The sequence below is a fragment of the Euprymna scolopes genome, chromosome 19, assembly GCF_053919585.1.
Source record: "Euprymna scolopes isolate OS-2025 chromosome 19, ASM5391958v1, whole genome shotgun sequence".
Classification (NCBI taxonomy): domain Eukaryota; kingdom Metazoa; phylum Mollusca; class Cephalopoda; order Sepiida; family Sepiolidae; genus Euprymna; species Euprymna scolopes.
Window position 1 is genome coordinate 51,652,400 of NC_136500.1, and position 10,862 is coordinate 51,663,261.

Sequence of the window (10,862 nt, forward strand, 5' to 3'; positions counted from 1 at the left end):
TGTATATTTGTTTGAAATCGTTTAAATTATACTAAAAGCATTGTTTCCAACAATTTGATACAAAAGAGACAATCCACTGATGGCGGCACATGGCCATGAATTTGGTCAGAATAGGGACGTGTGAGTAAGAGAATTCAATATCGCTGACTTTGGTCCAATCCTTATGTTGTTAGACAGAGGTATGCAATCTCATGACTGATATGCATTCTTGTTTTTTTAGATGTGTTCAAATCTATATAAAAAGTTCTTGCTTGTCTCTTAGGCAAATGTTCAAAATAGCATTTTTATCACTAAACACTCACATTGAATGGACAGTTTTTGTTATTTTTTTAATAAAGTTTTGTGTTGAAACAAAAACTAAAGTAAAAAAACAAAAAAATAATGTGACTCAAGATGTCAATTTCCTTTTGCTCTTCCAGATTCCAAAAAGTGTCATTTCCCTTTTGCTGCGTCCTGAAGTTGTCACAAAACAGGAAATAGACGTATGCAAATTTGTAATACTGCTGATAGAGAATGGTTATGACCTTTGGCATGATGCTGAGCTGCAATCAAGTAGAGTGATGACTGACAAGAAATGTGAGACCATCAGACAGTCCATCCTCTCCCAAATTTCTGACCCTCCCAAACTTTTGAATATTTGCCGAAACCAAGTTTGGAAGCTGATGCATTATAAGTCCATCAGGATTCACTTTTCCAAAGCTGTCCGATCACTACAGATCCCTACTCACCTTCAGGATTTTCTACTCATTCGGGCTGAGCTCCAGTTTGAACAATTGGTGAAGAATTCAAGTCGCATGGCAAACAAATTTTGTACTAATCCATCATCAAGTCCTGAATTAAAAAGGACGGGGATTATCCGATTAAAGAAAGCCTCCTGCCTCATACCTGCCAGAAATCAGGTAGCTATGCTTGAACAACAAAAACATCCTTCTACTTCAAAATGCAATGAACTCATGAATGATCTACCAAAAAAGATTGTTCCTACAAGAATTGTTTTTAATGAACTGTCCAAGAAAATCATTCCTCCAAGAATTGTTTGTAAAGACCTGCCCAAGCAAAAGATTGTTCCTTCGAGGATTGTTTTTGACGATCCATCCAAGAAAAAGGTCATTCCTCCAAGGATTGTTTTTAATGATCCACCCAAGAAGAAGATTATTCCTACAAAGATTGTTTTTGATGATCCATCCAAAGAAAAGATCCTTACTTCTAGGATTGTTCTTAACAATTCGTCCAAGGAGAAGGTTATTCCTCAGAGGATTGTGTTTAACGACTCTCCCAAGGAGAAGATAATTCCCTCAAGGATTGTTTTTGACGATCCACCCAAGAAAAAGGTAATTCCTCCAAGGATTATTTTTGATGACTCTCCCAAGGAGAAGATCATTGCTACGAGGATCGTTTCTGACGATCCATCCAAGGAGAAGATCCTTCCTTCTAGGATTGTTCTGAATGGCTCATCCAAGGAGAAAAATATTCCTACAAAAATTGTTTGTAATGACCCACCCAAAAAAATGATTCCTACAAGGATTGTTTTTAATGATCAACCCAAGATCATTCTTAATAAACAATCTCAAACAACAGAAGTCACCTCTTTTATAAAATGCCAGGAAAAACATTTACATCCACAGCCAATTTCAAATCAAAATATGTCTAGGATTTTAAAAACCCCTTCATTAAATGATCAACAACGAACGCCATGTGAAACAGAAGGTGTCAAAAAAGAAATATTAAAGGACGTCCTGTCTAGAGATGCCAGCAATAAGACGATTTTGATATCAGACAAGGTGCGTAAACTTTGCCGATTAAATTTTGACGTGATGTCTGCAAATACTGATGTTTCTAGAGATGAAAGACATGCCACGAAACGGCGAGCGTGGAAGACTGAAGAACCACTAACAAAACAAATAAAAACTGTATAATGAATAAATTTAAAAAAAATATATTTATTTATTTTTCCAAAATACTATTTTTGATAGTTAAAACAAAATGCAAAGGTATAACGATAAACTTGCTGACAATGTAACAATAATAAATAATTAAAAGGAACTTATCTTAGCACTTTGTTATACGATAGACTCAATCGTCAGAAACATATTTTATCATGTATGTCTGTATATATGTGAAGGCATGAGCTGCAAATTAAATTCTAACAATACATTTAAAATTAATTTTGGCATAATGTCAATGCACACCATTTTTTTTTTCATTATTTTTACAGAACATTTTTGAATATTTGCTTTTCTTTTCTAAATTATTAATATTATTTGTTTTTGTTTGAAATGTGAAATGTTGCAGATAAAACCTTAACTTGTATGTGTGTTAATTTATTATGAATATTTAAACAGATTTCTTTATTCATTTAATTTTTTTGTATGATGAATTTAATATTTAATTATTTTGTTTAGTGGTTGCAATTTTGTGGCAGCCTCTTCATAGTGAATGACCATCTGTGCATGGCGAAGAGTCACACTCTTCAAGAGATAACCTTGTTAATATGCATAGACATAACATGACAGATCTAGAGGATTGAACCTCGATAAACTATCCTGTTATCTCTAGGGGTAGGAGTAGTACCGATGGCATCCAACGAAAATGTGGTAGCAGCTCGGAGAACAGCGTGGTTGTGCAGATGACCACTTTTTTTTTTTTTTTTTGACAACAGACAAGCACATTGCTCCAGTTAGCGAAGAATTATGACAAGATGGTGTCTCGACAAAATACCTGTTCCCTTGGAAGGGTTGGTGTTAGGAGAGCATCCAACTGTAAAAATTTGCTTCAATCTCATATGTCATGTAAAAATATGGCAGAACTTCCACCTCAAATGTGAGGAAGAAAGGAAAACAAAACCAAATATGAAGACGAATTGGGATTTAAAGAATAAAGCAAATATGTTTACGTCTGCATTTGCTTACAAAGTCTTGTTTCGGTGCTAGTCTGTTAACTCTCTCCACAATTAAAAGAAAAAAAATTTCTTTTGATGTACTTACCCGTAAAGGAAAGAAAATATTGTGCACCAAAAATCACATAAATTGATCAAGTATCAAGTGGTGGAGTGGATAGTTTTAATGGTAAAATTTAGTGGTAAAGTTACATCCTTCGGTAGGTTTGAAGATTCAATTCTGAGTGCGAGCGAAATTTAAAATACAGAGTGGCCCACTTAAAAGTAGCCCTACCTCTCTCATTTTTCTCTTAACGATCAACTGATGCCACAAGACAAAATGCAATCAATTTTCCAACAAGATGGCACTATATGCCACATGTCACACAGATGTTTAAGGAAGGGAGAACAATAAGCAAAGGGTTATGGCCACCATGTTCCCTGGACTTGTCATCATGTGATTTTTATCTTTGGAGCTTTAAAACAAAAAGTTTATGCAAATAATCCTCACAATCTAGACCAACTAAAGGAGAACATTACCAACACTATCAGGAGAATCACCAGAAGAAGATCTAAAGGCAGGATCTGCAAACGTTGTTAAACGTGCCCAGAAATGCATAGATATCAATGGGAGCACTTCCAGCATCTTTTATAACACTACAGGTAATTTAAACAATAAAAGAATGTTTCTCCTCTCTACTACATTTTTTTTTTTGGAGCTACTTTTAATTGGGCCACCCGGTACAATTGCGAAATGCTTAGGATTTCTAGCCAATCATGGCTGATGAAATGAGAGTATGTAGATCGTTATCTTGAAAAAGAATGGAGAAAAGTTACTGGCTCTGTAGATGGTTTAATATTCTTGGAGTTGTTTTTTGTTTTTCTGCCATGGTTTCATATGTGTAAAAAAGAATTTTTGTGACAAAGGAATTTTTTTTTTTTTTTTTTTCACACATGGAGCCAGTAACTTTTCTCCTTTCTTTTCGAAGATAACGATCAACATATCTGACAAAGATCAAAGGCTACACTGACCAAAACGTTGCACAAATAACACTCAAGATGAGAACAGTAGTCCAATCAAAGCAAGTATTATAAACAATCAGCTCTCATCTCAAATTCGGAACAGTAAACTAACATGTTTCAATAAAACAGTGCAGTTATAAATCCCATTTCTTCTAAGAAAAGCTAGAGAAACATTTCACAGGACAAATATTGAAATTTTTTTCAGTTTCAATGATAATTATATGGAAAGCAATGTCGATCTTTATTAGAGTTGCCTCCTCTTTATCAACCAATTTTGTCAAAAATTCGAAACTATAACCATAAAATACAGACTCACTTACAGAACACAAAAATATCTATGGAGCCAATAACTTTTCTCTTTTCTTTTTCAAACAACCAACATACCTGAAGATGGTCGAAGGACAATCTGACGGAAACGTTGCACAAATAACGCTCCAGATGAGAACAATAGTCTGATCAATACAAATAATATAAACAAATTAGCCATCATCTAAAGAATTCAGAAGTTTAATTTGTTTTCAGTTTTTTTTTTTTATTTAAGATTTAAATCAGTATTAAATTTAATTATAATTCACTGGAACTTCAATTTTTAAGTTTTATAAAATCGGTTTCCTACCCTTGTGCTATCCAGATTCTTTCACTGATGCGGGTTTTTGTCTTCCCTATTTGTTTCTATGTTTCTCTATTTCTGTATTTCTTTTTCTCTGTCTTTCTGCATTGAAAAGTAGTTTTTTTAAAAACAATAAAAGAAAACTTGACGTTGATCTCCTTCACCTACTCTTCCCTCTTTTTCTCTAGTGATGAAAGATTTTTCTTATTGTCTATGAAGCATGTTTGCATTTAGGAGATAAAAATAGCAAATAATTATAAATATGCATAATCTGAAATAAAAACCTTAATTTTTTTTTTTTATTATTTAATGTTTCCATTTAATGAATTCTGTTATCAACGAAACTGTAATGGCCTTCATTCAAAGTTAGTTATTGGAAGTCGAATAAGTCTTTTAGAGATTTTTCTTTGCCAGATCTTAAAATGATAATCTGGACAAAAACAGTTTCGGATATCTTCATAACTGTTAGTTGGTCTGGTTATAATAACAACATGGTTCCATTTTCAGTGCCGCCATTACTGTATTATTTTGCATTATAACTCTCAAAATCAGAAATGATAATCAGAAGAAAAAGTTCACGTTTCCCCCTGCTGACAACCTTGTGGAGGTAAGTTATAGTCTAGACGAATCTCTCCCAAGCTCTTTTAAACGAAGGAGAAAAGAGTGGAATTTTCTTGAGTTTAATATGAAATGTGCTAAATTTCTCCTGGTATATTATCGACGCCCTCCCCTCCCCAAAGTGTTAGGAAGTGATTCAAATAAAATAGAAAAACATAAAAAAAGAATAGTTGATTAGCAGAACAGAAAGTATAGAAATACAATTGGGGAGAAAGTTGTTCAGCAAGGCACACAAAGGTAATCAGAAATAGGATGCTTAATCAAACTGTAGTAGTGACTGTGACAAAAGTCTGGTCATAAAGGCCAGCCAATATATTTAGAGTTAGTTTACGGACACGTTAGGAATAAGAGTAAGTTTTACAGACAGTCTTGAGTTGATGACTATTTTTCCAGTTAGGGACAGTTAACAGTTGGTCAAAACAAATCGGGAGAGAAGTCTTGACAAAGATGTGGACGTTAGCATTTAGAGAGACATTTTTCATGATAGCATCACACGCACGCACATACACACAGTACATCTGATGTCTACAGAAAGTGTCAAAGTTTGTCTTTTCTCTTGTGAGTGTTCTATTTTATTTTTATATGTGTAAGCCACTCTGCAAGCTATCGGCAATGTGAGAGAAGACGACATGGCCAGAAGAAGAAGAAAAGATGCAGACAAATAGAAAACCAGCGAACACAAAGTTGTCAAGTGGGAGGCATAGATGGCGTCACACTGGTACTCATGGTATACTGAAATACAATTGAACAATCTATCGCTGCCCTGGAAAATCTTGGCATCGTCACAGTACAAAGCAGAAGAAACCTCAAACAGGTTGCTAAAGTGGACCAAGGCCTGGAAGAAAGATAAAATGTTAATGTAGACACTATTGCTCATACACTTAGGCAGGTCCTACTGGTCTCTAAAGGTGAGACGATTAGAGTTACATGACTGCAGCTAAAAATCCACCTTTCTGAAATCGCTTTTTGAATAGAGAATATAAAATCAATCTATTCTGCTATTCAACTCTTATTATTAAGCTGTCCATGCAGAAATGATCTGCCATCATGAATCCACTGAAAATTGGGCCAAATGGAATTTTAGTATCCAACAGACATCAAAAGTGGTTTTGCCATTCCTACCAAAGATCACACATAGATCACATAGTGGTAGGTTACATGATATACTTAAGTGAAATCTACCCAATAGATGTCTTCTTGAACATAGGCGTGACCGACATAAATATAATAGATTTAGGCCCTTGCACTAGAGTCACATGATTTGCTGATGTCACGGAATAAAGTCTAAGACATGACCAGAAATAGAGAAATGACTAAGTGATTTTCTATATATTAAAAAAAAAATACTTGATCAATTTATGTGATTTTTTTGGAACATGACATCATAGATATTTTTTTGCAATTTAGTTTTTTAAAATAGGTTTAATTTTTAATAAGCACCAAATTTCAAACTGAAATTTTGATTTATTCACAATGAACTCATGACGTAACGATTGTGCTTATTAACAATTTTACCGTCTTTTGACGATTGAAGGTTCAATAAGTACTACAAGCAATATATTGGAATGAAGTAAATTAATGAATGAGAACAATCCAGCCTCGTGGATTAAATTAAAAGGCTCAGTTCGAAATTCCATACCAGTTCTGGTTCCAAAGTTCTAAAATATACCTGAAGAAGGTTAGAGGAAACTTGGACCGAAATACTATTTCAGCACAGTCCTTATTCTGTATATCAGTTTTTTTATTTATAAAATTGTTAGGTGAAAGATACCTTCCTATCTTCCTATTAAGAATGGCTTTCTAAATAATAACAGCACGGTCCGTATCCTGTGTGCTATTTTTCAATTGTTAGATGAAAGTACAGAATAGTTAAAAACATACATTCCCCATATTAATAATGGCTTTCTGAATAAAAACGCTATTATTTCAGCACGGTCTGTATTCCGAATGTCAGTTTCCCTCCCCTCTCTTTTAAAAATATACATGAAATATAGTAAGTATAAAATCGTAAATTGCTTCAACGATTTCCAGAACCGATTCCATATCACCCCATCACTTAAAAATAGATATGAAATAAAGAAAATTTGAGATCATAAACTGCTTCAGCCATTTCCGGGACTGACTCTATATCACCCCCCACCTCTCTTAAAAATAAATATGGAATAAAGGAATATTGAGATTCTAAACAGCCTCAGCCATTTATGGGGCTGACTTCATATCCTTCCTGTCTCTTATAAATATATGCAAAATAAATTTTGGGATCATAAACTGCTTCAGCCGTTTCCGCGTTTCCGTGCCTGACTCCGTATCCCCCCCCCCACATTCCTTTAAAATTTATATATAAAGTAAAGTATCTTTGAGATCGTAAACTGCTTCAGCCATTTACGGGATTAACTCTATCCCTTTCCCCCATTCTTGAAATATATTCTAAGTTTATTATTTTGTAGCTTTGCTTTGTTTTGTTTTTTTAAGGAGGAGATAATGCTTGGTAGCAAACTATATTACGCTTACTTGACCTTTTTGCTAAGATCAAAGTGTAGCATCTGTTTTGGTGCAGCATTTCAGCGAACCCCCCATCCCCAATCCCATTTGTTTTTAAGGAGAAGATAATGTCTAGTGAAATCAACTTGATTGCTTGGTCTTCATGACTGAGACAATTTTAAATTCTTGGGAGAAAGTAAAGAATAGTAAAAAACATACCCTACCCTACACATATTAAGAATGGCTTTCTAAATAATAACGATATTATTTCAGCATGGTCCGTATTTCAGTTTCTTATTTAAGAAATTGTTAGGTGAAAGTACAGAATAGTTTTAAAAATACCTTTCCCTCCCCATATTAAGAATGGCTTTCTAAATGTTATTATTTCAGCACGGTTCGTATTCCGTATATTATTTCGCCCCCCCCTTCATCTGAAATAAATATGAGATCGTAAAATAAAAGATATATAGGCTTACAAATTCAAAACCGCTAGTAAAATTTACATATTATTTCATTCTTTTTTATTAATACAAAAAAAAAAAGAAGAGTTGTCGTTATCAGCTAGAATTTAAATCAAAACACCTAATGTTGTGTTCTCTATTAAATGTGCACATGCGCCTGACCGCACAAAATGTCTGCTCGATGTTAATGTACATTTTACATGTAAATTTGCCGATGTCTGTATGCGCTATTCATGCATGTAAACAAAGATATTATTCGCTATAAACCATCCTTGGTTAATGAATATTATTTCCTGAAAATTTCAATGTTATGTGACCAGCATTTTATGAGTTTACCTATTAGATATTTACACACACGCATCCATGTACTGTTTTATTTATATAGAAGATATAAAAAGTTTTGTTTATTTAATATTTTCACACACAAAAAATTATGATTGCAAAAAATATATCTACTTTTTTTTTAGATTACAGATTTCGCATACTTTTTATACGTTAGATTCTAATATTTTCCATGATTGCATGAATGTGAAACTTTCGGCGTAACATAATTTTTATATAATCTTGAAAAATAATTTTTCTTTTCATTTAAAAGCAAGAACATAGCAAAATAATTAAATTAAAAAACTGGTAAAAATTATACAAATATTCATGATAGGAGTGTATGGACGCCTGGCTGGGGGGGGGGTAAGAAGGAAACCAGCACATCCTACCTCCATTTAACTACCTGACGTCATTTACAGACAGCCTTTCGGCTTTCTGACATTTTAAGCTTCCATATAATCCATGTTTACATTACTTCCGTTTTGTTGTGATTTTGCCTTTGCAGAATCTCTTGTTTTTGGGAGCTAATTAAGCTATTTTTTATTTTATATAAACAAGATATTTTTTTTTTATAATTTAATTCAATATCTTAGGACTTTACTAATTACCTTTGAAATAGATCCAGAAAATTAATATTTATCTTTCAAAGGGTTTTTACAATGAATTTATTTAACTTAAAACTTAGCTGGATTTGTTAGCTTGCAATGTCACCTTGAAAGCATTTTTCATTATATCTTTTTTTTTTTTCACATGTATAAATATTTTTTTCCTTTTGGAAATTAACTTTAGTTTTTAATCTTTCAAATACAATCAAAAAGTAGTTGGAAACAAACAAAAATATTACAATAAACCGACTTTCAAAACTATGTCCTATTTTTTTCCGCCATTTTTACCCTTACCTAAATGCACACACTCTTTGTTATTTCTAAGAGATTGCCCCCACCTCTAAATTCCACAATTTTCACCTTTAAAAACTTTTTTTCTGATTGATCTCATTGATTTTGACTTTTATTGTTGGGGATCAGTTTTCAATTATAACGTTCTACTAAATTGAACACCCACGAGATTGGTGAATGCTCCCATCTAAAAAAGAGGTTATGAAGGGAACTTTTTGACTCCCTCCCTCTTTCTATCTTTTCTTTAATAAATTATTGCTTGCCTTTGGTAACAATTATTTGTTGTGAATTTAAAACAAATCGGAAAATGACTTGTTTGCCCCAAATATAAATGTCATATTGGTAATGTTCTATTTTAGCGTTGGAAAAAATATGACTAATCATTTAAGATAACGTATTTAAACCAATTTGTTGGATTTTTTTTTTTTTTTATACCAACTATTATGTATCCCCATGTATATAATTGTATTTTTATTCTGGTTCATATATTTTATTTTCCGTACTTTCCATTTTTGTTGAATTTGATTTCATACCTTTTGATATTCACATGAAACTATCTTTAATTTTTAATAAAAAGCAATGCTAACTTCTTTGGACTGATGTCACTGAATCCAATACGAAAATCTTTCTTTTTAAATCCTGCCGGCCAGGATAATGGATGCGTGCTTCATTGCTTATTGTGAACAAGGATTCCTGAGCCTTTCCTTCTGAAAGAACCTGGCAAGAAGAAAACACAGGTTGCGATGAGATGAACATTTCCTTACAAGATTTATATATGCAGCAGTACGCGCATTGTTTGAGGGAAAGAAATTTGGAGTAATTTAAAAGCTTTTAAACTGACAGTTAAAAAAGGGGGGGGTAAATGACTGTACAGTACGAACTTGTGAGATTTATTAAATTTATTGTGTGCATTATTTTGGAAGTACTCGTTCTTAAATTTAATATTAATAGTAGTCGTTTGTTGAAGCTGTGTTTATATAATTTATGAACCAGTTTGTATTTTTTTTGTGCTATTTTTGTTATGTGGCGTTTTTTGTTCTTGAATGCCTGCAAAGGAAATAATTTGCAATCTATTTTGTAAATAAAAAAAATCTCTTCATTTTAAGCAAGACCTCTTTCAACTTTATTTGTTTACCACTTTCGTTTTACTCCTTTATTTATCTCCCTTTTATTTTTGTGCGAGCTATTCATTTCTCGCAGAATTTATCTGAAAACGGATAAATTTCTGACATTTTGCAAATTATGTGTGCCTCCTTTCCCTTATTTCAAAACACTGTGCAAATTAGAATATCCGCACCGTATGAACCTGTATGTATGCTGCCCTTCCTTTTTTTTTGAGATACGTTTTATCTCTCTTTCTGCCAGGCCACATTTGACAATCGTCTAGCTAAAAGTCTCGAATTTAGTATGATGCGTCTGTATAGAAATTGGAATGTTATATTTAGTTTATTTCTGAATTTAGCAAGGTATTTTTCTAATATACCACACTATTTTTGTATAATTTTTCCCAATTAAAAAAAATTGCAAAGCAATACGTATAATATACTTCCCTTTTCCTCCCTTTAGAACTGGTT

At 32.9% G+C, this 10,862-nt stretch overlaps 1 protein-coding gene across 2 annotated transcripts in view; it reads left to right on the forward strand.

Moving 5' to 3' along the window:
- Window positions 1–7,938, forward strand: part of LOC145303579 (uncharacterized) — a 45,375-nt gene extending 37,437 nt beyond the window's left edge. For both annotated transcript variants that reach the window (XM_080145123.1, XM_080145124.1), the window contains exon 7: window positions 420–7,938. In XM_080145123.1, coding sequence (XP_080001249.1) covers window positions 420–1,916 — 1,497 coding nt within the window. In that variant the 3' untranslated portion in view covers window positions 1,917–7,938. The remainder of the gene's footprint in view (window positions 1–419) is intronic.
- Window positions 7,939–10,862: the final 2,924 nt, after the last annotated feature.